The sequence below is a fragment of the Pteronotus mesoamericanus genome, unplaced genomic scaffold (genome assembly GCF_021234165.1).
Source record: "Pteronotus mesoamericanus isolate MK-2021 breed Mesoamerican mustached bat unplaced genomic scaffold, CSHL_Meso_final contig_20, whole genome shotgun sequence".
Lineage (NCBI taxonomy): Eukaryota > Metazoa > Chordata > Mammalia > Chiroptera > Mormoopidae > Pteronotus > Pteronotus mesoamericanus.
Genome location: NW_026555085.1, coordinates 89,798,400 through 89,826,353, shown reverse-complemented (window position 1 = coordinate 89,826,353; position 27,954 = coordinate 89,798,400). Strand labels below are relative to the sequence as shown.

Here is a 27,954-nt window from a genome sequence, read left to right as displayed (position 1 = left end):
TCTGCCTCTTTCCCACTAGAAGGGGTTTTTATACAGTGGTTTGTATTTATCATGACTTGCCTACTAGAAACTTGGTGATGTCCCTCCCTTACATTTTAAAAAGACATTTAACATTGTTTTATCTTACAAAGCAAACAAATACATACCAGGAAAAAAATCGGGGGTGTCACTAGAGTCACATTTAGTATGTTGCATATATTGCAGTTCAAAGTCTCTAAATCATGCGCCTAAAATCGTAATATGAGGTGATTCTCAATTTGCATATGTTCTGTCCAAATTTCCTAACATTGTGAAATGTGTGTTAGGAAATAAGTGCCCCTAAATCCAGTGTTTATTTGAGGGAACTCATGGTTGGCAGGAGCCACAGTTTTTATCTCTTATCATTCTCCATACATCTGGAGATTATGATTTGTACGAAACACCTATTTCAAAATAGTAATTCCTGCCTTAAATTTCACATTCAGCATTTTGGTTGTTCCCTCCGTCCCCCGCCCCCGCAACAAGCATTCTGTGCTCTGCTTAAGCCCATTGCCTTCTTTACCCTAAAGCAACCCTCCCCCTGTTTTGCAGCTTTAGTGCTAACAGTGTTGCTTAACCATAGCTCTTGGCTTCTCTCCAAACATTTTTTTTACAAAATGTCCTTGACTGTAATATGCCATAATTTTTTTTTAGTTTCAGTGTTCTTTGTAAGTTTTCTTATATTTCATCTTACACTTGAATTTTTTTTTCCCCTAAACCTCCCACTAGATAAACTGCTTCCAAATTTATTTTTCTCTTGGGGCTGACTTCTAGAAAAGCTATCCACAGTTGCTCCAGTTGGAAGGCCAAAGTGAAGAGAATATTGGGGGGGGGGGTGTGTGTGTGTGTGTGTGTGTGTGTGTGTGTGTGTGTGTTTAAATTCCTGTTCTCCAAATAATTCTCATTGAAACTAGTCCACTTTCCCACCAACACATTCAAAAGGAAAATTCTAGCATTATCCAAAAATGCCAGAATCACTTCTATGTATCATTCAGGTAACTTTATAATAACAGTAAGACCAATTCATGCCAGGCCCATTTTTAATTGTTTTCTTTAGTTAAGCACAATATTGCCATTAATAGCACAGCCAATAATAATGTAGAAATCTTTCAAATATGTGACATATAAAACTTGAAGCATGTAGGAAATTAGAAATCTCTTTTATAAGGACACGTTAGGAAGTGTATCATGATGATCAAAATATAGGGTTATTGAAGTGAATCAATAATTTATACCCTTTCTGTTATAGTGTATTTTGAAACAGCTTATTTAATGTTTTCTAATTGTGAACTTAACCCAGTCTGTAAAATCGTTCTTGATACTTATTAACAGACCAGGTCTACTTTGTACGTCTACTTTAGACTCTGTACCAGTCATTGTGTTTCTATTTGTACATATGTAATGTATAATCTTTTAACAGCTCTGCAAGCTAGAGAGTCGTCACCAGGAAGAGGAGTTAGGAAACTTGCTTAAGGTTACATACCTGGCAAGCAGCAGAGCCAGCATTCAAACCTAGAGCCACCTAACTTCAAAGCCAGGGCTCTTCCTCCCATACTACGCCATCTTTCTCAGATGGAGCAGGCACACCTTGTCGTGTGGTGCCTTACGGGTGTTATCTTTTTTACAAATTGAAGGCAAGACCCTCCACCAACAAAAAGATTACAACTCACTTTATTGCGATACTTACTCTATTGTGGTCTAGAACCTAGCCCTCAATATCTCCAAGGTATGCCTAATAGAATACTGTCATTTGGTTAACATTTTGACACTAACAGTGGGAATACAACCTACTCCTGAGTAGAGTATGCTTCTCACATACTGGAAACCGAGAATAAACTGTATTAGCTTACCACTTTTAGGTAAGAAAAGTTACCAAGAAATATTAAAATGTCCTTACTTCTGACTCCCTGAACCAACAAGTTAAAATGAAGGCAGTTGCAGGGGTAAAACAGTTAGGGGTCATAATATAAGAGAGCGTTAAATGTTATTATTAAAACTAGTAAATGAAGTACATTCCTCAATGTGTTTAAAATAATGGTAGGAGTTATACATGTTTATACTACAGCAAAGTGTACTTTAATTGGGAAATAATTTAATTGATCCATGATATGTCATTTACCAAGATAAAGTTTTCCTTTTTGTTCGAGCATAGGAATTAAAAGTGATTCATAAAACAGACATACACATGTAACTTAGAACCCCATTAAGGCGATCATCATTTTATGTTCTTTCCCTAGAACAATTCTCATTTGCCCTCTATATTCAACTCAAAGTGTGTAAGGGCATTGTTCGTTGAGATGGAGAGAAGCTTTAAAACTCTCAGCGGACAGTTAATTTTATAGAGAAACTTCAGGGTTCAGTTACTGCATTTATTTCTGTGCACTTTTTTCTTTTGCTTTGCTTTTTGTGTTTCCCCGCAAGGAAATGACCATTTCACTGATTTAAAGGTATAAAATGGATAAATCCAGGAGCATAATATGCATCCCCTGTCTAAGGTCTAATTCTGTAACACGAGCCTGAGCATACTGCTCTCCTGATTAAAACCTTTAAGTGATTCTGAGTATGCAGGACTCCTGGTTGCAATTGACAGAAACTAATAGGACCACTGAAGAATTCCAAACAGCCAAGGGACAGGAGCATATTTGCATGTTAGAAGAATCACTCTGACAGTGGGTTGTGCAGGATGAAGGAGAGCCAGTCCAAACACAGAGGCTGAGGAGCCAGCAGGGATCTTAGTCTTCAGTGTGGAGAAAGGTCCCTTTACACTGACCTAACTGGCTCCAAGCTCTTTACTCACTAGGCTGATAGTAGGTTTCAAGGAAGCCACATGAAAATTGAGTTTTGGCCAATAGAGTGGGCTAGTCCTCCATTCTCCAGGATGCCTTCCTACAGTCCCCCACCCCACCAAGTTTTGGGGTACCAGGGATTGGAAAGTAGTGTCCTGTACATGGTTGCTCATGTTAGGTGGTGGGGCTTGGGTATGTGCCATATCAGTGTTCATTAACTGCCTCCTTCTCCATCTTCCCTTCCGGGCCCCACGTGTCTGGCATGAGAAGGGAAGCAAGTGTCAACAGAGGCCAGACCCTAGTGAGACCAGAGAGGTCCACCCTGTGGTTGCTCTGGTTTTCCAAACTTCTTCCTGCTCGCTTAACACACCCTCACTTCCATGTTCACGGCTTGCGAGTTCTCCTCTGGGGTACAATTTAATGCCGCTACTCAGCTTCCTAATACCCAAAGCAGAGAGGGCACGTCCTGGCACACGTCACCTCTGCAGCAGGCCCTTGGTCCCCAGGCAGGCCCTCCTCTCCCAAGTCCATCTCCCCCTCTGGATGTGTGCCCCATGCGCTGGGGCAGACTTAGTGGGTGCCTGTGCCACAGGGAAATGGGGCTCCCTGGTTGCCAATTCTCGGACATCTGAAGTTCTTCCTGCCCAAGCTCTCTATTCCAAAGTTCTGATCTCTGAACAATGGCTGCCCTATCTTGCGTGCCCTCCAGTTTTCAGGAGGGCCTTCCTAGGCCTCATCCAAAAGCCTCAGACCTTCAGCCACAGAACTGGAAAGGGAGTTGCTTGGAGGACATGACTGGCCTTGAAGTCTGGACCCCCTTCGACATCTCATTAAGTGCCACAAGTACCTACCATTACTGCAACACCTGTGAATCAACACATTTGTCACGTTAAGGATTTATGTCTTCCCCCCCAAACCACCTCACTAACATTTCCACCTTCTGGAAATCCACATGCCCGCGCCAGCATGCGGCCCTGGGAGGCACATCCAGCTTGGAGAGCAGGGCTGGCCTGTGACTCCAGAGGAGCAGCACTGGCCTCTCTTTCCTCTTCCTACTTGACTCCCCCGCCTTTTTTTTTTTCCCTTTGGTTTTTGAACAATTCAGAGTTTAAGATAACTTTCTTTCCCTCTCCCTTTCTAGGTATTTGCATAGGAGTCAGAGGAGTTAATCTTGTGAGTAAACGCTTAACATCTGCTTGCCCCTTCCTCCTCTATCTGCCCGCCCCCCTCCGGGACTCTAAAGCACAAGCCCGATACCAGCGCCTCTGTAGAGTCCCCACTCCTCCCTGCAGCAGGGCTGGCGGTGGAGCAGGGTGGGGGGCGCTTCTTTGAAAAGCAGTCTGGCTTCAGCTCTAGCGGCGGCAGCTAGCTGACAGCACAGAGGTGTGCTAGCCTAAGAGTCTTAGCACCTGTTTGAGGCCCCGACAAGTCTGCATCTCACTCCACAGCTTGGAGTATGCAGGAAGTGTCTTCTTTTTCACTCCCCAAAACTACCTTAATTCACACTCCAAACCCCTTTGGGCCAACCTTGTGGGAAATTTCATCGCAGTCATTTTTAGGCTTCTTCCCTCTTGTGGCTTAGGTCCTAGAACCTGAAGATTTCCATGGTACCTGGTAGATGAGGGACTTGCCTCTGGCCCTTGGCATTGTTACAGTCCTGATCTTTTGAAGCCTCAGGGCCACCAGTGGAGGCTGGAAACGCCCTGCTGAGGTCTGGCCTCCCAGAATGCCACCACCTATGTCTTCCTGAGGGTTCTGCACTGCTGGCTGGGGAAACAGCTGGGCCAGGGTCCCCTTTTCCCTTCCACATGAGGGGCAGGACAGTTGGAAGGAAGCGTCTTTTTCTCACCCCTGCCCCCACTCTCTCCTCCCATCCTAGAAGTTGGGCGGAATCTCCTCCTTGGGTTTAGGTGTTAAAGACAGGCTGCTTGTGCCATTACCCTGCAACCTATTTTAAATGAGCTAGAAAGGAAAACTGTTGGAAGGACAAAGTAAAGTTCCAGAGTTGTCCTGCCATACTGGTTTGGAGGCTGACGTGAAGTTAAAACATCACCCAAACGTTGGTAACTTTGGACATTAAGAGAAGGAAACAGATTTGAGAGACTATAAGCTTGAAGATTTTATAGCTTAGCTTAGTTGGAGAGAAAAATCTAGCATGACCCCAGATGTTCTGACTTTGGAGAGGCTGGGAAGTGACACGCGGTGAAGAGACTGACCTGTTAATAATGTGGACTCTAAAATCACATACCCTAGATGCAAGTCACGGCTCAGCTGGTTGTGTGAGCATGGGCAAATTAGTGTACCTTCTAAGCCTCAGTTTCCCCCAAAGTAAAATGAGGTTACTACCTCCTACTCATTCAGTGTTGAGGGCATTGAGTAAAGTGATTAAAACAATGGCCATCACTTTGTGAGCATCCGGTAAATGTTAGCTATTATTACATAGTTGGTGCCAGTGGCTCAACTCTAATTCTGGAAGAGGAGCCTGGAGTCTGGACTGAGCTGTGTGGAGCCCCTGCTTTAGAACAGGTGACCTTCAGGGGCCACTGCGAGACATCAAGGTGAGAGGCAGGTAGGTGGATTTGTCTGGAATTTTTAAGTTTAGGATTAAAGATAAATATTTGGGAGGCCTGTGACCTCAAGCAGTGGTTAAAACATTGGGTTATGAACAAAGTCTCCCAGGATTGTGCGGAAAGGTACAGGGCCAGGTGCCAGGCTCACAAATCAGTCGAGTTTCCAGTGACCCTTTGCAGTGCATTCCTCTGTGTTGTACGGGTACGAATATCTGATATAGGGTCTTCACCTCAGAGGTGTGAGCTAATTGTTCACTGAGGTCCACCTCACTGAAATAAGATTTAGTTGTCCGTAATCTACCATATCAGGTGGGCTCCTTTCCATTTGGAATTACGGACTTCAGGAAATAAAATTAAAAACCTTAGTCGAGGGGCTTTTCAAAAACAAACCTTGTACATCTCCAGTCTAGAGGAGTCTTTCACTGAAAACCAAGGCAGAATTCCCAGTGTTTGGGGCTCCCCCAGTTCTTACCCGCTGAAATCATTAGAAATAAAGTCAATCTGAAGAATTTACTTAAGCGAAATCGGGAGTAGCTAGACATGAATGAGCTGAAACTGGAGGGAAATCCCTTTGTTCAGTTCAGTTTCAGTGAATGCTCAGCAGGCGGCTAAACCAGTTCATTAACAGAAAAAAAGACATGTTCTTAAATGCTGCTCTCTGAAGAAAATGCCTAGAAAAGCATATTATGACTTCCAAAAAAATGCGTTCTAGAAATCATACACTCTAGATTCATGAAACTTTAGTTTTCGTCATCAATGAGGAAACAGATCTTTTACCCACAAATATTTTCCCATTTATTTAAAACAATTAACTAGAATTAATCTGTCTGCCGTGTGCCAGTCCCCATTCCTAGAAAAAATGTGATTTTTCTTGCTCCTCTGGAGCTCAGAAACATCTGTATTTAGGAATGTTGAATGTTATAGGGTCATTTTTTACCATGTACTTTTTTATGTAATTGACATATTAAAGCCTTTTTCTATAGTTTTGAAATCTAAGTTCAGACCTGAAATGCAGTCTGCAAGTAGCATCCTGCCAAACTTAGATGTGTTATTTTTCTCAACTGTCTCTTCTCTGCTGTATTAAATTGTCCTATACTGCACAGGATTATCCCCCAGGGCCGTGCGTGCTTTCAGGTTCTCTGCTGCATTGTTAACTATTTAAGCATTAGGCTGGCGCAGAGATGGCAGGTGGGAAAGGCCAGGGACTTGATCTCCTCCCGGCCAGGGTTCTCCTCTTTCACTAGTGCTGCTTACATTGAACAGCTTAAGAATAAGCTCCTGTGTGAGCCCTCGGAGGCCAAGGAGTATTGTTGAAATCAGAAAGGAATCTCTTTCTTTTAGTGATAATTTGAATATTTTGACAATGAGGCTAAGCTACTCCACTGCCTGGTTTGCGTACTTCATGTCATGTGCACGCTTTCTAGTGAAGCAGAAGAGGGCCTCCGCCTCTCTGAATTCATAAGTTGGTATTGTCTGTTGGTGAGATGGGTAGGAGCAAAGGAAGAATCATCCAGAAGAATTTCTCTCTCTTGCTTTAATGTTTTTTAAAGCCTTTAAAAATAAATTAATCCAGGCCTTTGGAGACCATGATAAATGTTGAGTATTTTGAGAAGAGAGATGGACCATGAAGATGATTTGTGAAGTGTTTATACATGCAAAGTGAGGAATACATTTAAAACAAATTCTCTGGGTGATTCAGACAAAGAACCTACTCACCTCCAGTTTTTTCCTGAATTGTGATTGGGTTATTTTAAAGATTTAGTTGTCTAAAATGGCCTTAATTTTTCTGTTTTTAACTTAAAAATGATGTTCTTATGCAAAATAAACAGACCTAGCCTTTTTGGATCAAATTAAGAAAAGAGGCAACCAAGTGAAAAAATTACTTAGGTGAGCTATAATTGGCTTTATTTCTTAATATATTTACCTTTGTACTGGGTAAGAAAACCTTGAAAAGCTTTTCACCTAAGAGGATCAACTGGTTGGAATAGTTTTAGTTAGAAGAAGCCAAGCTTTATAATTAATTGGTGAACAGAGATACTGGTTTCCGAATGCTCACCAGGGATCTGTAGTGCAAAGTCAGCTGCAGACTCGGCCCTGAGGTCTTGGTCAAAACATAAATCTCAGGGCCCCAGCGACGCCATGTCAGCCTGTGCCAAAGGTTTCCCTGGCATTCTAATGCATGGCCAGGTTTGGTAAACCACTGGGTTGTCTATTCAGCATGGAGCCTTGAGCCTTTTCACCCTGCACTTTTGATAAATCTGTACATTTATACAAAGCTGTTGTTGAAAATGAATGCCTACTAGTTTTACTGACTTTTTCAATTCATAATTTGTTTCAGGTTTTGTTATTGCCTGGATTTGCATACCTGTTTTATGGTATTCTAATACTGTTGATTTAAAAAAAATACCGTTTCCTCTGACTGCTATTTTGAATATTTTATGTAAGCAATTGCATGGGTTTGTTTTTTTTTTTTCTACTTGCAGAAAGCAGGGAAAATTTTCAGGGTTTTTCTAATCTAGTTGCAAGTAGGACAAAGGATATAATAGAAATACTTAAAGGTCATCTTGGGCAAGATTATATGAAATACTGAAAATCTTCTAAGTTACAACATGATGAACTTTATGACACCTTTTAAATATAGCAGATGATCCGCATGTTTTAAAACTTTTGCCATTTTGTATTTCTGAGATATTTTAAAATTAAGGGTGGTAGGTTTATTAAGGTATTTATTATATGGCAGGATTTTGAAGTTTAAAATTGATCTATTAATTTTCCATGCATAATAAAATGCATGGAAAAGCAGTAGAAAATTTCCTCTCTGCACTAGATCAGTTGAGTGTGGGCTTTTGAGGTGAAGCTCCAGTTGCAGTATGAGGGGGGAATGTTTTTCTAGCTTCATTCACTGAAGACGTACGAGATCTCTTACAGGTTTGAACCCTCAACCAAACGTCTGCGAGGACTCCATGACCGCCTGAACACTGACATTTCCTGTCACCCAGTAGGTATGCAAGTGATGGTCGCTGTTTAAAATTATTTCTGGCCCAGTAATGCTTGGACACACACAGTAAAATAAGTCAAGGACGTGCAGGAGGTTCACAGTACTTCAAAAAGGTTCTAGTAGAGAATAAAACTACATTTCCCCCTCACGCTACAAAAATACCTTACAATAGAATTTTTAATCTTTTCTTTTAAAAAAAGCATTCCTACACTTTGCATTTCAGGGATTCAGAGGATGCAATTAGCAGCGTTTCATTCATATCCTCTGCTGTTCCCCCTCCGCAGCCCTGTAGTATCTGCAGATCTATGGAATTTTCTGCTGACAACCCTGTCAGTTCAGAAGCTTTAAAGCTGCCTTGACTACACTCCTAACTTGTGTACATAAGAGGCTGTGTAAAGGTTACCCTCCCCTTTGTGGAAGATGTTGGCCGATAAGCCTGAAGAAGATGCTGGTCGCATACCAGTAGCACTAGGGAATCCAGCTGCAGATTCTGAGGTCTGATTTGGAAAGACTGCAGTGAAAGCTGCTGCTGAAGTCTGCTGCCCCTGCAGACATCTTAGCTGGGGGGTGGCAGCATGTAAGTGGCAAGAGCGCAGCTTAGCTCAGAACACCTGGCTTTGGCTCTGGTCACCATCGTGATCATCAATAATGATGTTAAATGGAAGCGAACACTTTGGGGCACTCCCTGTGGACTAGATCCTTGGCTTAGTACTGTTCATTACTCTCAGGATCATATTCATCAGTGCCTGAGGGTGGAGAGCTTGAGTCTCGGAACCTCAGTTTCCCCATCTGTTAGATGGAGATGCAGATGCTTTTCTGTGTCTCTCACAGGGCTGATAGATGGAAATTAGGTGACATAATAGCATGAAAGGGCTTTATGAGTTTAACTGAAATATGTTATTGTTTTACTAAATATTATTTTGATTCCCTTTGAAAAATAATGTTGTTACTAAATTATATTTTGATTTTGTGGCTAAGAGATTGAAATCCGTCCCAATCTGCGAGGATATTTACTAGCAACCATGAAAGTCACTGACAGTCCTGATTAGGTGAGGCAGGGGCGATCCTGCCATTGTATCTACTGTTTATCATGTGACTGGCATTAGAAGCCTGAGCATGATAACCAGTAATATCCTGAAATGCATCTGCCCAGTAGTTGGTGGGGAGTCCGTGGGCTGAAGACAGGTAGGGGGTGGCTAATATGCCAGGCAGAAGACCCAGGAGCAGAGTGGGACAAGCCCAGGCAGGAGGAACGGTACAGTCGCTAGGTGAGCAGGAAAGGAAGCTCAGCTTGAGACATCGCTATAGGCTACTGGGAAGGAGCAGCAAGCATGCGGCAGCGGGAAATTGGGGCTTATTGTAAGCAAGGTGCCCGGCCTCTGGGGTGAGTGGAGCACAGACCAGCACATTGAAGCCGCCTGCGGATGGGCTGTGGTATGGACCACACATGTGGATTGCGAGGACAGCTACTTAGAGAGTGCGCATTCCTCCCCATTGAACTGGGTATAATTGCAATGGTTTGTTAAACAAACAAAGGACCCAAAGCTGTGAATGGGGGAGAGAAAAGACTTAAGGTGAAAAGGAGAGGAGGCCCTGCTTGCTAATGTTCCACTCTTTTTAAGCTTTCTCCCCCATTTCCTTGACATTCCTTTCTCCCTTTCAGAGAAGCCAGTGCAGGGACTTGAAAAAGTTGCCTTGTCTCTCTCGTGTCATTTCCTTTTGAGATGGAAACCTGATGAAATGTTTATCATCTTCAAAAGGAAAAAATGAAACACCAGGGTCATCCTAAAGGATAAATATTTATATTTATATCCTAAATATAAATCTTATATTCAAACTAAGTATTTCTGGATGAATTATTTGCTTTGCATCGTTTGAACTTACGGACGTGACGTGGGAAGGCAAGGAGAAAACTCTCACTGCAGCATTTCGTAGTATGGTGTCTAATCGATACAGCGTGCGGTCTCATAGCTGGGCTTCTGCAGGAGGGGACTGAGCCTAGGCCCCGGGCAGCAATTCTGCTTTTCTTTCTTAGCTGTGTAGGCAGTTTCTAGTAAAGTGAGTGCTGTATGCTCATCCATTGCAAAAAGCTTGAAAAACAATAGTGCTAAGTTGTCATTTAAAACTGCCAATTACATTTGTGTCCATTGGGGTAATCAGATTTGGTCTCAGGCTCATCTTGTGTCAAAAAGACCATTTAGCGTTTCAGAACAGTACTTTTAAGTCGGCTGTGCCCTCGGGGTAATGAAGCTATCCATGGGGGACGGATAAGTGATTACTTGGAACTGTTTTCTTGTGTAAAGCAATCTGTTGATGAAATGTCCTCACTTTCACTGGCTCCCAGTCCCCTATAGGATAGCCCTGGATTCCTCTCCTAGTGTGCAGGACCCTTTGTGCTCAGGGCACTGGCCCCTGTCCAGGCCCCCTGTACTCACACCTGCAATCCGGCCAGATGGAACCCCTATCCCTGCTGCCCCCTGCTGCTTCCTGTCTCTGAGCTTTTTTACGTTCTTCTGCCTGCAGAAAGTACACCGCCTTCCTTTGGTACATCTGGGACACCCCTAGACTCAGCCTAGGGACTCATTATCAAAATTTAGAAAGCACAAATATTCAAAAAGGAAAAACAAAGAAAAGTTATCTCTAATTCCATCGCCCCCAGAGATACTTTGTTGACTGCATTGTTATCTGTACTTTCATGCCTTTTTCTGTTTATTTAGAGATATTGTTGTTTTAGAATCAAACAGTCCACCCAAGTCTTGAGCATCCTTTCCAGATCTCATATAATTTTTAAGTTTCCGTCAAGAGATGTTTGACTCATGAATCTGGCTTCCTGTCACCAGTGTGACTAGTCTGCTTTTCTTGTTTCTTTTCTCAGTTGAGCCTTTACCCTCACACACTTCCTGGGAAGGACCCAGGCTTTTCTTTTCCCTGGAATGGTAACCGTATTAGGACAATAGGCCCTGCCGCTAATTAGGTAGTTTTGGTTCCTCCGTGCCCTACTCTTAAAGTCCCAGGAAAAGAGATCAGGGCTGTCAGCTATAGAAGCCTACCCTAAAAAGGGCCTAAAGGATTTGTTGGGAGGGAGGAGGGGGATCTATTTTCAGCTGTCACAAAGGAATAGTCCCCATCACTGACTTTAATGACTAGAAAATCTTCTCTTAATACCAAAGGCTCTTGTCTGGATTTCAGGACGGCTCTCTGCCCCTCACCCCCACCGTGCTACCTAGAGTTCATTAATAGTCTCCTTACAGCGAGGTCCGCTCCATTTCAGCAGCAGAACCAATCCTGGACCTCACACATGCCTCTTTGGGTGCACATACCTATTTTGCTTGTTTGTAGACATTTGATATTTCTCCCTAAATTTTATATTTAAAAATACAGTGTATGTGATGGGGAGAGGAGGCCTGTGGAAGATTTAAGAATCTATTAAAGATGCATCTTTCCCCCCTTTCTGCCGGATAGGTAGTAATGCGGAACAACCCACACTGAAGGGCTTTGGCCCTGTCTGGGGACTGCCCAGCTGTGCAGAGTCCCTGCTTCCACTCCGTGTGGGTGAGGGAAGGGGCCTGGGTGCTTATGAACGTCTTTAAGATAAGCACCCTTGTGGTGACGGACTCTGGCTCAGTCATCCTTTCCCTTTGGTAGTGTAGCTTCTGTGACTCTACAAGGCTTGCGTTCCTGGGCCTCGGCCTTTTCCATTGCTTCTTAGTGCTCTCCCTCATTGCAGCGGAGACAGTGCTGTGGGCATTCCCTGCCTGCTTCCACCTCTTCTCCCCCAGTCCTCCTTGCCTCAGCTCCCCGTAGACTGGAGTGGCTAGCGGTGACTATTAAAAACAGGGTATTATCTTCAATTCGCTGAACAGACTCTAACAAAGAAAGGCCCCCACCTGTAAAGAGCCTACCTTCTTTTAGCAGAGTGGGCAACTGAGCAAGGATTTTGAGCTATTAGGGTCTCATTTTATACTATCACCAGTTAGAAATTATTTTATAACATCACTTTTCTTTTTTAGTGCCAACTTAATTCACATTTTGCTTAATTTTATCGCCATAGACTTGTCACTATACTGTCTTACCCAAGAGGAACTGGGGGCATTTAGAGACAGAAGGCTCCTTCTGTCCTTGGAGCCCCTGAGAATTGCATGTCCCCGCAAGCCTGCTTCCACCCTGTTCCACAGGCAGAACAGATATCCTAAGGGAAGTTCCGTCTAGCTGCAGCCTGCCGTAAAGAAAACAAATTCCTCCCCCCGCGCCCCCAGGACAACCCACTTTATCACACCACTCTGGGTGGATCATGTGAGCTTCCCAATGGGATCGGAGGCCACCCATGTAGAGCTCAGTAATTTATAAAGTCACTTATAGAAGCAAGATTCACAGTGGTATCTACTTCCCTGAAGCCAAAGAGTCTAAGCACCATTTGCACTATTTGGCTCGAGGAGTGCCTCAGCCTAGCCTCTTTCACACTGTAGAGCTCCTTGCCCAACGCCCTGTAGGCACCATTAAACTCAGCATATCCAAAAGGGAACTGGGAACTCCTGTGCTTTGCTGCATTTTCTTTGGGTACTCATCCTTCCTTTTCCTGTCTGCCACCCCTGTCACCTCTTTTCTGTGACTTAGCCTAAGCTCTAATCTACTCTGTTAACAGTGTCATTTCAGCCTGCCCTCTCTTCTTCTTCAGGCCACTGTTATCTGCTGAGATAGGGTGGAAGCCAAAGTGGTCTCAGTCCCCCTGGTCCCACCTCTCTCCAGTGTGTCTTACACATCCCCACCGTAATTATTGATCAAAAGTATAATTGGACAAGTCTGTTGCTTATAATGGATTCCTGCCACCTGGCTCCCCGGGCACCAGTCTTGGGTTGTCCTTGCCCCTTGTGATTTGGCTCCTCTCAGCCTTCTGTCGCTCTCTGAGGCTTAGATTTCTGTGCTTATGCCTTTCCCGTTGCTTCTCATTACATTGACACTGTGTTTTGTTGGCATTCTCTACCTGGGTCTACCTCTTCTCTCCCCAGCTGCCTCATTCCATGTCCACGTAAACTCCGAACTAGTGTCTAGCCTTGATTAAATAGGTTAGTCATCTACTAAATTAGTACAACAGAAAAGCCCACCTTCTCCCAGTGGGATGGAGCCACTCATTGCTGACCCTTCGTGGTTGGTTTTTACCTCCCTCCCAGCCTTTGTGTCCATGGTGTCCCCATATTTGAGTCCTGTCCCAGCCCTACTGAACTACATACTGTCAGGTGCCCTGTGTTGACTCTCTCCCTTGGCCTGAAATAGACCACTTCTCCCTTGGATACCCGGTGAACTTGCAGGCTCAGCTTTAACTTCAGCCCTCCAAGAAACCTCTGTGTCTCGAGCAAGAGGTGATTGCTTCCTACACAAGTAACTGTATTCCTTACCCACCTTGAAAGTTAATAATTATTTTTACCTTTTTCATGCATACATCTCTATAGAGCAATTTAATTGAATCCTATTCATAAACTTCTAAGGAAGAGCATCCATGAAGGCCAATGTCCTGTCTATGTCTCCAGTCTTATGAGTGGCCTCTTTCCCTTAGTTGGATTTCACCTAACTTTCTATTTGTACCTATCTGGTTGGCTTAGAAATTGAATTTTACTGCAGTGTGTTTGGAAGGTGGTGGGGTATTAAGAAATAAAACAGAAAATATCAGATGTAGTAAGTGTATGACAAAGGAAAAAAAAAAAGCAGGGAAAGGGGGTGCAAGGAGTGCCAGGGGAGGGAGCGGGGCTGGTCTGGGATTGAATAGGCTAATGAGCATTGGAGTCCTGCCAGCCCGGCACAATGAAGAGGGAAGGCCACAGACTAGAAAGTACAAGGGCCGTGATTTTAATGATGGACCAAGAAATCTGTGTCTCTCTAGGATATTAATGATAGTTGTTTTTGAAGTTTTGTTCTCCATAGAGTCTTTTTTATTTTCTTCTTTATCCCAGTTGCTTTTTTGTATTTGTTCTGTGTCAGTTTTTCTTCTGATTTCTGGTGATCCCCGGCTGCCTACTGCTTTATGAGAGTGGAGCCATGAAAAAGCCGATTCAAGCTTTGTGTTCTTAGATCGGGCCTGTCAACAGGGCTGTGTTGTCGGGCGAGGCAGGTAGGCCCTGGGGACTGCAGCGGTCCTGGTCGTTAGCTCTTTTCTCTCGGGCTGGTCAACATCCCCAGAAAAGGCGCTTCAGTCCCCTGTCTTGGAAGGTGCTGAAGTCCTGGCAGCCAAATGGGGGAAGCGTGCAAGCCTCCCCCCGACTCATCCTGTGTCAGCATCGCACCCCACCTCCAGAGGTTCCCAGTGCCCAGATTTCTGAGACTTCGGATGGGCTCTCTAGGCTCAGTCAGGTTTCTTCATAGCTTTTCATTGCCTGCTTAGCATCCAGCTTTCTTGGAACTGCTAAATCAGAATACTGCTCCATTACCTGCTCTCCAGCACCCAGAATTTTCTTGCAGGTGCCTCCTTTCCTGCTACCTTAGCCTGTGTTTTTGAAAGACCTCATGGACACTGTTTTAAGAGTTTCAGGAGCTACATGCTTTTATTCAATTTGCCACCTTTAACTCGCAGATATCACTCACCCTGCTTGTGAATAGAAAGCACTTGGCGCTCTTCCAGTTTTCTAAGTTTAGCACCTACGTTGGATGTTCCAAAGCTGTAGTGTAATCAATGAGACAGCTTCCTGATTAATTTTCTCTCTGAATATTAGATCAATAATTCCCTTTGGCTTTCTTATTTCAGGCCTTAGTTTCTAAGAAAATAAGACTGTAGTCACTGGGTTAGTTAACAAAATTTAAGTCTTTCAAGGTCACAGTTAAAAGAGTCAGTAAGCAACAAACAAGACTGTTCGGCGGGCTTTGGGGGGAACACAGGTCACAAGGTGTGGGGCAGGTTCCCCAGAGCAAAATAGAGGGGCAGGCGCAGTCGGTATTTCCCACCGAAGAGCACAAATAAGGGCAAGTTATTTCGACCATAGGATGGGATAGTAGTGTCAACCAGGCTGTTGAATAAATAGTCCAGGAAGGCACACAGAACCACCTCTTGTGGAGACACCACACACATTTTTCTCTTTCTAGATCAGCCACGGTTCGCAGTGATCCCCTTTCATCTCCATCCCGGCCACTGGGGTCTCACCTGGACTGTTACAGTCACTTCCTCAGGGGTCTCCAGGCTTCACTCCCTCACCCCATGGAAAGCAGCTCATTGTGCTCTTGCCTGGGAGTAACTGGGAAAAGTAGGGGCTTGCCGGGGAGTTAAAGAGTGGCAGGACATTCCAGGATGGGGCAGGACGTGAACGCTGAAGTTGAGAGAATGGGACGCATTAAGAAAATTGCGGCTGGGTTGATCTGCGGCCTTGATTGCCTGCGGGCCCCTGTGGGGGAGAGGTCTGCACACAGCGGGGCGAGGGGCCTCTGGGTCCAGCTTTAGAGTTCACCCAGGCAAGGCCCTTCTTCCAGATGATGTGTCAGCTCAGGCATTAGTCGATTTTAATGGTTACGTTTAGTTCTTTATTGAAAGATGTTGACAAATGAACCCCTATGATTTCAGGGAAGCCTGCCCTCTAGTCAAAAGGTAGGCCTGTGTTACATGATAGGATCTGTTAAATTATCATCTCTACTCATATATGAAATGACATTTGTGCAAGTGGTTTACTGCTTGAATTTCAGAAGAACATTATTATAGAACATTTTTTAAAAAATCTGATCAAATGCAGTGATCGAGGCACAAAATATGTGTCCCATGGATTAGGAAATAGTATCAGTGACTTTGTGAAGAGTCAGACTGACTTGATAGCACCAAGAGGGACAGTCTCTTTTTTCATCTAACTCAAAGTTTCTTATTTTTGTGAGTATAAGGAGAAACAGAAGCTTACTAGAGGCCCTTTTTAAATTGGCCTTAACACATTTATATAAAAACAATCCCAGGTTTTGGGAGTATGAAAGAGAGACATGTTTGGAATAGAACTCTCTTATCTGCAAGGAATGGTGATGAATGGGGTAAAAAAAAAAAAAAAAAAAAAAAAGGAAAGAAAGAAAGACAGACAGAAAAAGAAAAAAGAACTTAAGAATGTCCAAGTTGGAAGACTAAAAATGGCAATTCAATTTCCTCTCAGAAATGGGCTTGCATTGTGTCACTGGGGACAATGGAAATAGAAGCCAGAAGTCATAGTTTATTTTGAGATTATTGTAAAACATTTGTCCCCCCTTAGATGATTGTGTTACGCAGCACTGGGGACGCCCTGGAACTCCAGTTGTGCTCTGACCTCTCCCTCTACCATCGTATACCATCAGCCCTCAGGGAACACAGTCCTTCCTGGCTGTTGCCATATATATATGTTCTTATTCCCATCTGATCCTCTCTCATCCCTAAAATAATCAGCATGAACAGAATGAAGCAGATGGCACAAGCCTTCTTTGGCATACCGGCAGATCGGTAGCGCTCACTCAGTATTTTTAGAATCAAGGGGATTGAAAATTATGTCCTGAGATGTTTTGGGGGAAGACTTACTATCTTCCTAGGGTGACAGGTGTTGAAATATTACCGTATTTAAGACTCGAATGCAATCTGTGTGTCAAGTCACAGAAAAGACTGATTATCATCAGGATCATCCTTTTGTCAGTCCTCAGTTGGGATTGTTGGTGGTTTGCCAGATAATAGAAAGTTAATCATGAGTCTGTTTTAAGGATGTGGCCACAAAGCGCATCAGGTTTCAACCAAAGATTGGAATCAGCAACAGCCAGCCAGCACTGGTCAAGTACGTGGTGATGGGAGATGTTGTATTATCCTCACGGTTTATTTTTAAAAAATAGCTGAGCTTTGATCCTCGGCCACAGTGAATTTATAGTCTGTTGGGAAAGATTATTTTTATAGAAGTTTGTGATTGTATCATGAAAACCATGCAAATATTTATATTTGAAGGTCCATAGTAATGAAATTCAGAGTTACGGTGAAGGGAATAACTATTTGTGAATTTGAATTCATCATTAAAAAAGACTTCCTGAGGAATTTAAAGAATGTTCACTATCTTAAAATTAATTCAGGCCAACATCTGAAGACCAACTTTGCACTTAGTGTTGGGCTAGGTATATTTAACACACAGATCTAAAACTCAGAAAGATAAAGTCTTGGTAAAAGACATTTATGAAATAAGTTAAATAAGTATTGAAATGTTTAACTGACTTACCTTTTTATTATTCTTTGGGAGAAAGAGTGGGAGGAAGTGTGCCTCACATTTAAATAAAACGTGGCCATCTCTGAACCTCCCGTCTCTGAAGGCCAATGAGAAATGTAGGTAATGATGGCTGTGCTTGTTCGACTTCTGAATCTAGGGAAGTGGATGGAGTTTGGATCTGGGAAAACTTTATTAATGCTAAAGGGCAGGCACTTTTTTAAAAAAAATTGAATAGATCTTATTTTTCTTTTAGATTCTTGGTGTATTGGTAAGCAGCCAGTCAAAGTTGAGCTCTTTTGAGAAACAAAGGAATACAGGCTAATTTTTACTTGCACCCTCACGTGTCTTTCCTGCGTGCATAAGCATGTGCATTGTCCAGACTACCGACTGGCTAATAAATGGTGAATTATACGTAGGGAGAGAACATGTCTTTTCTGTTGTATTCATAGCTGAGTGGTGAGAACCATGTGCCAGCTGATGGTTTCTACTTTTAATGCCAGTGTTTCATAAATCCCATGTATTTGTACAGTGTGTTTTCTAGATTACAGCATGCTTGCAGATCCACCTTGGTTTACCTAGTTGTCCCCAACAGCCCATTCATACAGCTAACCAGTGGGTAAGCTAGAGTTTGGACTGGGGAGTCTTTCCGCTGTACTCGTAGAACAAGTGGCTGGATCTACATAGATTCCTCCCTGGCTTCAGGGGAACCCCTGAGGGTGAACCAGCACACAGTGTGTCTGCAGGTGAGGGTAGCCTTACCTTCGTCTCTTCTGACAGTGACACTGGGAGCCTGCCTGTGCAGTCTGTCAGCCGTTAGCCACGTATGGCTACTTAAACTCAAAGTTCCCGTTTCTCAGTGTCACATTTTGAGCGTTCTGTAGTTCTTATGTATATGACATTTTCATCATCGCAGAAAAGTCACTCACTCTTCTGAGTGATTAGTTGCACTTTGGGTTCAGCTATGGAGACAACAAGGAAAAGATGAATTTCATACTTACATATTGTGTATACATTTTAATCTTGTCTGACTGACCTGGGAAGAACACCGAGTAATTTCGAGTGAATGAGATGAGCATATTTAAGGGTGATGACCAACTCCACACCTTTTATAGCCGGGCCAGTCTTAGCCAGACTTGGGCTGGAGGAGTAGGTCATGTCATGAGACCTGGCAGCAGAAACTCGGCCACACAGGGGAGATTCCTGGAAGGAATTATACTGTGGCCAGGGTTGTCGGGGACGCTGCGGAGCAGGGCCTCAGGCAGGAACTGGGCTACTGTGAGGTGGGGAGAGGGGTTTGGACAGTGAAGGCAGGGGTCCAGTTCAAGTCATCACTCTTAGTCTCAGAGGAGCAAGGTATGTGTGAACTGCCCTCAGAGTGAAGGTTTGGTGCCAAGATGCTGGCTGAGAACTCGCGTCCCTGGCGTTGGATCAGTGCCGAAGCTTCAGGCCAGAGTGTGCACGTCAGCCCTGAAGGTTCTGAGCAGGTGGGGCAGGACAGGGCGGGGAGTCTGCCTGGTGCCGGCTCCTGTGAACTCTGACCAGACACCGAGTGTCTGAGTGAGTTGATGAGGAGCACAGAAGTTTGCTGCAGTTTTTGCTCCCTAGAAAGGAACACATGTTTGCCTGTGTACTTGTGCCATGGGCTGGTATAATTAAAGATGCTTGATTTATTATAATAAAACTTCATTTAGCTAGACTCCAGCTTTCTATTTTGAAAGTAGCTGAAAAGGTAAGTAAAGTTGAACCTTTCACAATACCAAGCAACTCTAAAGACTTGGCAGTAAATGAATGACTGCAGGGAGCAGACTATTTGAAGACCTGCTGTGATTGGTCAGTTGGCCGCGAGTGCACTGCTTACTTGACAAAGTACAGAAAGGGCTGGCCTGTGTACAAAGCTACTCCAGGTTGTTTAATGTAAGCGTATAGTACTCTAACTGGCACTTGAAAAGTTAGCATCCACCTACCTGAGAATTACTCTCTCTAGAATAGCACAGGACTGTTGCTAGCCAGAGTTGTACTCTGTTGTTCATGATGCTGCCTCTAATTCTGAAAGCTCCTCAAATGATGGTCAGTTGGTAGAAAAAGAAGGGCCTTGTTTTTGGTGACTTCGATTGGGTTGGAAGGGTGATAATAATTTGGGTTTGAGGCAGTTGTGGTTGAAGAGTCAGCACGCCCACCTCCTAGAAATGGCCTTCCAGCAGGTGTCTCAGTCCTCTAGGGCGGGGCTGGAGACTGAGGAAATGCCCCCAAAACAACAGGGGAAGAGATTAGTAAAAACAGTTTACTGGAGGACGGTGCCTACATGTTTAAATGCAGCCTGAGCCCTCCCTCACGCCATCAGGTCTGTTTCCCTCGGAGTACTTTGTTTCCCCTCCAGAGGCGCGTCAGCGAATTAAACCAGCTTTATTCACATCATTTTGTTTACATCACTGAGTTGAGTTCTTCTGCACGGTAACCTTATAAGCAAATGAACTTAGATGTATACAAATTATTTCATCTCATCCCCTAGAAGTTTAAACAGGTGTGATAGGCAACATGTTATGCTGACAGTGAGTCAAGAGGAATAGCCCATGGTTTGAATAAGCAGGAACGATTTTTGTTTCTGTACCAGGAAAACACTTGAACATCAATTTTTTAAATTGGTCAGCTGAACCTCGCACTGACCTGAGACTGTGGGTTGAAGTAGATTATACTGAATCTATGGAAATAGCCATCTCCGTCACAAAGGAAGGTGCGCTTCATCTACCATCGAAACACTGCGTACTTGACTCCTCGCCACTCAGGAAAAGCGGACAGGTGGATTTCTGTGCAGAAGGACCTCTTAAAGCACACGGGGAGGATAGAGAACTGTGCTGCATTAGAGCCACTTAAAGGAACACGTTGATTCTGGGTAGCTGATTCTGAACTGGTGGGGGAGGAAAAGCATTGTTTTCAAATAGCTAATGCAAGAAAACGGTTTCTCTTCTCTCCACAGACAGTCTGGTGTTCCAGGACTAGCCCTGGCTCTAGTGATGCAGATTACCTTTCTACTCCTGGAATCTCATCTGTGCCTCAGACTTTCTCCTCCCAGCTTGAGACTGCACATACACTAGGATGTGGGACAGCAGGAAGCAGAGCTAGTGGTCCCCGAGAGGCCCATGTCTGGGTAGAACCAGGCCCAGGACGCTGCCCTTCCCCTGGGCTGGAGTTCAGCTGTGGGGGTTCGGCGCATGTGCTCAGCACCATCTTTCTATGTGTGCTTAAATGGCACAGCATTTGGTCAGCGCCTCTGAAAAGGAAGGTGCGAGAAGCAAAACCCATGGCCACCTTTCCCTGCCAATTATGTGGCAAGACGTTCCTCACCCTGGAGAAGTTCACTATCCACAATTATTCTCACTCCAGGGAGCGACCTTACAAGTGCTTGCAGCCAGAGTGTGGCAAAGCTTTCATTTCCAGATATAAATTAATGAGGTGAGAGGCTTTAGAAAAGGTATGTGCTTTTACATATGCCTCTAAATGGCTTTGCTCGCCCTCAGACAAAACACTGCAAGGAGAAAGGACACAGAACGTGGTGCACTTTAGCCTTTAAAGCTGTATCTCCCGTGGTGACTGTAGGTTCACGTGACAGTTTTGCTGGGCTGTATCCATTCATTCTTTCAACAGAGATGTCTTGTGCTCCTACAATATGCCAGGTCTAAGGACAGAAAAAGGAAAGACCCGTGGCAGGGGGATAGTCACGCCAGCAGATTCCTTGGCATTAAAATGCAGTCTGAGTGCTTTGACGGAGCTGTGTAGGGGAGAGCGTAGTCCCCCTGCTTGGTGAGGTCCGGGAAGCCTTCTCAGAAAGGCACAGCCTTAAGCCGTGACGTGAAGAATGACTGGGGGCGGGCAGCGGGAGGCTCTGGGAAGCCGCGAGCCTTGGCCTTGAGCGCACATGTACAGAGGGCAGCGTCGGAGGGGGAGCAGGGTGAGGCTCAGGTGTAGGCAAGAAGCAGGCGGCTCCCAGCAGGCCCTCTCCGCTGTTGTCAAGGGTTTGTTTTACTCTGATGAGTCTGAGGAGTGAAGGGCATGACTTGATTAGGATGTTAGAATGATTAGGATGTGGTGGTCGTTTGGAGAACAGAGAAGAGGCAAGCAGACTGGTTGGAAATCTGTTGTCATAGTCCAGGGATGAGATGTGGTGAGCTTGTCCAGGTCCTGGCAGTGCGGATGGCGAGGAGGGAACACCTCCAAGTGGAAGGCTTTGGAGCAGTTTCTCAAGTTGGGTCTAAGAGCCACCTCACGTGGGAATCGGGGGGGTGGGGTGCACAGATGCTGAGTCTGTGCACTTAGTCAGATTTTCAAAGGCATCCACGCTACAGCAAAGGATAAAAAGCACCGTTTGAGCAGCTGCGTTTCAAAAAAATGTAGTACGTTCAGTCTTAATTATTTCTTGGCTGCCTATTAGGGGCTTCCATGGGGAAGTGGGGGTATGTGAGATGTAGCTTCTGCCTCCAAAGAAAAGACAAAATATGCACAAAATAGATTTGAGTTGCACAGTATCCGAGTAACAGCGAATACTGTGTGTGCTCTGCACGTGATTCCTCAGAGCGACACACGCAGAACTCCCAGGTGTGCACTTTTGACACCTGGTTAAGGCACCTGGATCATTTGTCTTTAATCCTCATGAAATGAACTTTAAAGCTTCAACTTTCAGACTACTCATATTTCAATACATAGGTGATTGGCAAAATTCAGCAAGAGAGGATTTACATCTGAGTGGTATAAACACGGGCCGCATTATTATTAAATGTTGTGCATCTGGAGCAAGGCCCTTGGAAGAGTTAAAACAAGACATTAGTTATGTTCCTGGATCTTAAGAACATTCTTGTTATCAACAATGTACTGTAATAAGCTGATTTTTAATATGAGATTATGAATGCGTAGGTTTATAGAAAGTCATGCATTCTCTACATGGGCCACTCTAGTTGCCATACATGTAAGTATTGAGTGCCTACTGTGTGCACCGATTTTGTTGCAAAGGCTTCCTCTTTTGTAACAGGCTTCTCGTGTGTAACACAGTAATGATCCTCACTCAGACACGGAAAGCAGTGCTTGCTCAGTTAAGCCACAACGAGGGTATAGTAACTCTGGGTAAAGACCAAAACGCGTATAGGAGATAAACATTTGGAAAAGACAGTGGAGCTAACAGATGCTTGGAATGACAGGAATTGGGTGGCATTGCTGTGGTGAGCCGCACTGAAGATGTCTTAAGTGACATTTAGGAGGTAGTAGTTCTGAACGAGGGAAACAACTTGTTCAGTTAAGAGCTTAAAGCGAGGTAAAAAAAGGGAAGCACTGTCCTTTGTGCAAGAACCGCCTGACCCGCCACAGCCGCCCACACGTCTTGCCTCTCTGGCCTGAAGCAGCGATCTAAGGAAGGGCTAGGAAAGTGGTGGGACGGCAGGATGCATTCGAGTTTGTTTTCGCGTTGTTTTTGGGGGTTGGTTTTTTGTTGGGTTTTTTTTTAGGGCAGCATTCCATCCCGTTTCTCTCAGTTGCAACATACACTCCATTTTATAAGCAGAGGTTGAGGGAGTAAATAACTGACTTGCTATAGAAAAGAAAACACGGGTCCCTGTGCAGCAGTTAGATGCAGACAGCAAATACGAGACTGGGCAGATGGAAGCCCTGGCTCAAAGTCTGATAGAATTCTAATTGGGAAGAAGTCTAAGATAGTTGACGTGGTCCAGGTGACACCCCCAAATGGTGGTATTTGATTCTGACTGTAGGGCAGTCACAGTGTGGTTTCATGGGTTGGGAGGTGAGAAGAGGTGGAAGGAGCGAAACAAGTTGTTGAAGTAACTTTGGCTCAAAGATGATTACGTCCTGGGTTGGAACTGTTGTGCGCGTAAGTTAGGGATAAACTAAAATGGGATAATAAGATGCCAGGCAGAGGAAAGAGTAAAAAAAATTCAGAGGATGGGAGCTGATGACTGTGAGAAGCAGTGTTATTGCTCAGGGGCTAATAGTTGTCAACCTGGGCCTTTCTCCTGGGTGGTACAGCCCTAGGCCGGAAAGAGGTGGGGGGACCCCAGTCCAGAGCAGCTCCCTCGGCCCTGATCTGCCCCTGGGCCGTAAAGGAAATCTAATCAGAGGAAAAATCCTCCACAAAAGAAAAAGCAGACAGAGGCAGGAATAGAAGATCCAGACAGAGCTTTGGGGTCCTAGTCACTAGTATTGGACCAAATAGAAAATGATTTCAATGCCAAGTTTGTAAACCAGTCCCCCGGTCACATATCTTCCTGATGATACGTATCTATGGACATCTTAAATAAGAACGTGGTTGTTTGTTAGAGGTAACAAACCCCAAAACCCTTCTGCGACCTGCGAATGTTTTTAAGTACACCTGGACCGTGTAGACATCGGCATCATTTCAGTCTCAAGTTCCCGCTGCACTGACTCCTGTTCCTCAGCATTGTTTATGCCTGTCTTTCTCACCTGCATCCCTTTGCTTGCTGAGCTCTGGTGTCCTGGAGGGAAGGTGGAACTTACTTTTGTGTCTATCCCCTGCACAGAGCAGGCGACCTTTTTTTTTTTTTAAAGGGAGAGAGGAAGAAGATGTAAGGTTTTGCCTTTTTATATTCAAGAAAATGACAGACCCAGATCTGCTTTTTGGAATTGGCTTCCAGTCATCCTCTTAGCAGGGACCACCACTGTGGTGCAAAGGGCTGCTGCTCTTGGCTCCAGGCTAATTATCCATCTAGAAAAGGATCCCGAATGGACAACACAGGGTAGAAGGCTGGGTACCCTTTGGACTGAAGCATACCGTATTTTAAAGGAATTCTATCTTTTTGCATAGAATAAGTTGTTAGAAATTCTTTTATACAAAGTCAACAAGCTCAATTGCCTTGAAATTGTCAGTAGGACAAGCTTTACCTCCTCAAGAAAAAACACCTAAAAGAGTTAACTGTCAAAAGGGACATGAAGCAACCTATGTTGTATTTGCAAGCCACAAGTTGTTTAAGGGTGCTATTTTGTAAGAAATACTAACATATAGGACTTGGTGTTTTGTATGACACAGTTATTAAAATGACCCCTTTTTAAGTTTTAGAGACAAACTCAGGACTTCTTTATATCATGGAGCTTCTAAAAACCAAGAATTTAAATTTTAGGAATTCAGTGGAATTATGAGAGAAATGGAATTGTGGTGGTTTTCCAAAACCAATTTGTGCTTTACAGATATAAATATAAAATAGCTCTTTTGAAATTCCAGATTGACTAGGGTGGCTACGGCTTGTCCCTGAAGATCAGTTAAAGAAACATATAACTTCTGCTAGGAGTAGCAGCATGGTCCTTCTAGAAAAAGTCCTTTTGAATTCTGCCAGTGAAATTACCAGTGACCTTCAGGAAGAGGGCTCTAACAGGGATCTTGGGGGAATGGAGCTAGGGGCCGCACATGTCTGGGGTGAGAGCTGATAGGAAAGCATTAAACAGAGCAAGCCAAGAGGTAAGTGTGACGATCTCGTGGGAGGCACAAGGTCCAGAGCACAGGTGGTAGGGTTGGCATTGTCGGGGTCCAATCAGACGCTCTCCCTGACATTAAGGATCGACTTACGTGTATGGCCTAGACTTTTTGTCTCAGTCAATAAAAACCAAGCAGGAATTGTATTAGAAACAATAACCTAAAACTGGAGGGTTATGGGGTACCATGTACAAGGCAGATTGAGTCACTTTTGGAAATTCAGGAATTTTCAGAGTATACCCATTTAATCTGTTCCTGAAAAACATTGTTATGATCATATATTTTTTAAATACTTGTATACATTTAGCAGTCTCTTTGTATACATTAGAAAAATATGTACTCAAACCATATTTCTCACAGGTATGAAAATTGCATTATGTCTTCAGTAGCACCTGTTGTGTGTGTGTGTGTTTTTTTTTTATCATGAAGTTTTATGTATGTGTAGAATCGGGAAGAAACACATACATAAAAGTATTTTAAAATACTTTTTAAAAAAGTATTTTAAAACTGAAAACAGCTTCTTACACCACCACCTAGAGAAAACTACTATTAACATCTTCATATCATTTCTCTACCTTCATGGGCTCTTAAAAAACTGAGTCCGTTGTGAAATTTTCCCTTCTGCTCCTAGGCACATGGCTACCCACTCGCCCCAGAAGTCTCACCAGTGCGCTCACTGTGAGAAGACATTCAACCGGAAAGACCACCTGAAAAACCACCTCCAAACCCATGACCCCAACAAAATGGCCTTTGGGTGTGAGGAGTGTGGAAAGAAATACAACACCATGCTGGGCTACAAGAGGCACCTGGCCCTTCACGCGGCCAGCAGCGGCGACCTCACCTGTGGGGTCTGTGCCCTGGAGCTAGGGAGCACCGAGGTGCTGCTGGACCACCTCAAAGCCCATGCCGAAGAGAAGCCCCATACTGGAACCAAGGAGAAGAAGCACCAGTGCGACCACTGTGAAAGATGCTTCTACACCCGGAAAGACGTCCGGCGCCACCTGGTGGTCCACACAGGATGCAAGGACTTCCTGTGCCAGTTTTGTGCCCAGAGATTTGGGCGCAAAGACCACCTCACGCGCCACACCAAGAAGACACATTCACAGGAGCTGATGAAAGAGAGCCTGCAGTCTGGAGACTTCCTGAACACCTTCCACTCCATCTCTCCCCAGTTTCAGCTGAAGGCCGCCCCACTGTCTCCTTACCCTCTAGGAGCTTCTGCACAGAATGGGCTTGCCAGTGGCTTGCCCCCTGAGGTGCATGGCCATGCCCACAACCCCGCAGAGCAGCCCTGCCCCACTGTGCAGCCGCTGCCAGAGGCCCTGGTTCCCCTGCACCCCATAGCACCTCCCAGCTCTCCCCCTCCGTCCCTCCAGAATCACAAGTACACCGGTTCTACCTCATACCCCCCACTTGCAAACCTGCCCCTCAAAGCAGATACTAAAGGATTTTGCAATATCAATTTGCTGGAGGACTTGCCTCTGCAAGAGCCTCAGTCACCTCACAAGCTCAACCCAGGCTTTGACCTGGCTAAGGGCAGCGCTGGTAAAGTAAACCTGCCCAAGGAGCTCCCTGCAGATGCTGTGAACCTAACAATACCTGCCTCTCTGGACATTTCCCCCCTTTTGGGCTTCTGGCAGCTGCCCCCTCCTGCTACCCAAAATGCCTTTGGGAATAGCGCCCTCACTCTGGGGCCTGGGGAGTCTCTGCCCCATAGGCTCGGCTGTCTGGGGCAGCAGCAGCAAGATCCCTCACTGGCCATGAGCACTATGAGCCTGGGCCAGCTCCCCCTCCCGCCCATCCCCCATGTTTTCCCAGCAGGCACCAGCTCGGCCATCCTGCCCCATTTCCATCATGCATTCAGATGACTGATTTTTGGGGCATACTTTTCTCATTCTGGAAGATGTTTTCAAGAGCATTTTAAACGTCAGTTATACTACAAGGAAATATTTGGACAGCAGGACTGGGAATATGGCTTATTCAGTAATGACTGGCTTGAGATAAGAGAGTTCTCGAACTGCATGTATCGTGCCAATCTGTCCTGAGTGTTCATGCTTTGTACCAAATGTAACGAGCAAGTATTCTTTAATGGAACTGCAACTATTGTCATAACCGATGTCCAAATGAGGGCTGCTATATCTAGGTGTTTGTCAAACTGAGTTAATCGTAAGCCATGATCATAATAACGTTAACTGAATAACTTTATGTGGCACTGCCTAGGAAGGGAACTATGGAAAGGTTTGGATTTCTCTAAAATGGGAGACTTTGTTAAATACGAAAATAACCTTTATATCGCTTATTATAACTAGGCTGTGTATTTCTTTTCAGGGATTTTTCTACCTTCAGGGTTGGATGTAGTTTAGTTACTATTGCCATAGCCAACCTGTAGTTTTACAGAAACAATTGCTTGTGGAATAATAGATGTCTCCATTTTAAACAAGCATTTTAAATGTAGTTTGAATATTTTCCACAAGATGCTACAATGTGAGTTATCACTTCATTTATCTTAAAGACTAAACTGGTTGTGTCAGTTACATCTGACAGAAAAAAAATATCACTGTGTAACCAGGTTAAGTGGTAAAATAATCCATGCGTCAGTCAAAAAAGCATTTTGCTGACTTTAATATTGATTATATTTTTAACAGGAATTTAAGAAAATATTACTGGAATTTAAATATATATATATATATTAAACAAGAATTTTCTTTGCTCTGTCTGGCTTAAAATACTACTCTGCTTAAGTATATTTTTAATCACCAGTAAATGCATTTTAAAATTCATTTAAGTCAATATTAGTTTTATTCAAAAAGAATAACATTTTGCAATGTTAATCTCTCTTGAACTTGGTATCTAATGAGTTTTAAAAATATGAAACCTAACCTTTTTGTTAAAGCTCCTTTGTCTTTTGTGTTTAGAGGCTTTCTATATGAAAATG

At 44.2% G+C, this 27,954-nt stretch overlaps 1 protein-coding gene across 5 annotated transcripts in view; it reads left to right on the top strand.

Moving 5' to 3' along the window:
- PLAGL1 (PLAG1 like zinc finger 1) overlaps positions 1-27,644 on the top strand; it is a 58,359-nt gene extending 30,715 nt beyond the window's left edge. For 2 of the 5 annotated variants that reach the window (XM_054570066.1, XM_054570063.1), the window contains 4 exons: positions 3,946-3,977; positions 5,248-5,373; positions 8,303-8,376; positions 25,651-27,644. In XM_054570066.1, the coding sequence (XP_054426041.1) occupies positions 25,655-26,887 (1,233 nt within the window). In that variant the 5' untranslated portion in view covers positions 3,946-3,977; positions 5,248-5,373; positions 8,303-8,376; positions 25,651-25,654 and the 3' untranslated portion in view covers positions 26,888-27,644. Of the gene's footprint in view, positions 1-3,945; positions 3,978-5,247; positions 5,374-7,712; positions 7,815-8,267; positions 8,377-20,023; positions 20,987-25,650 lie in introns of those variants that run through there. The other 3 variants (XM_054570064.1, XM_054570065.1, XM_054570062.1) reach the window with 3 other exon arrangements.
- The last annotated feature ends 310 nt before the right edge of the window (positions 27,645-27,954 follow it).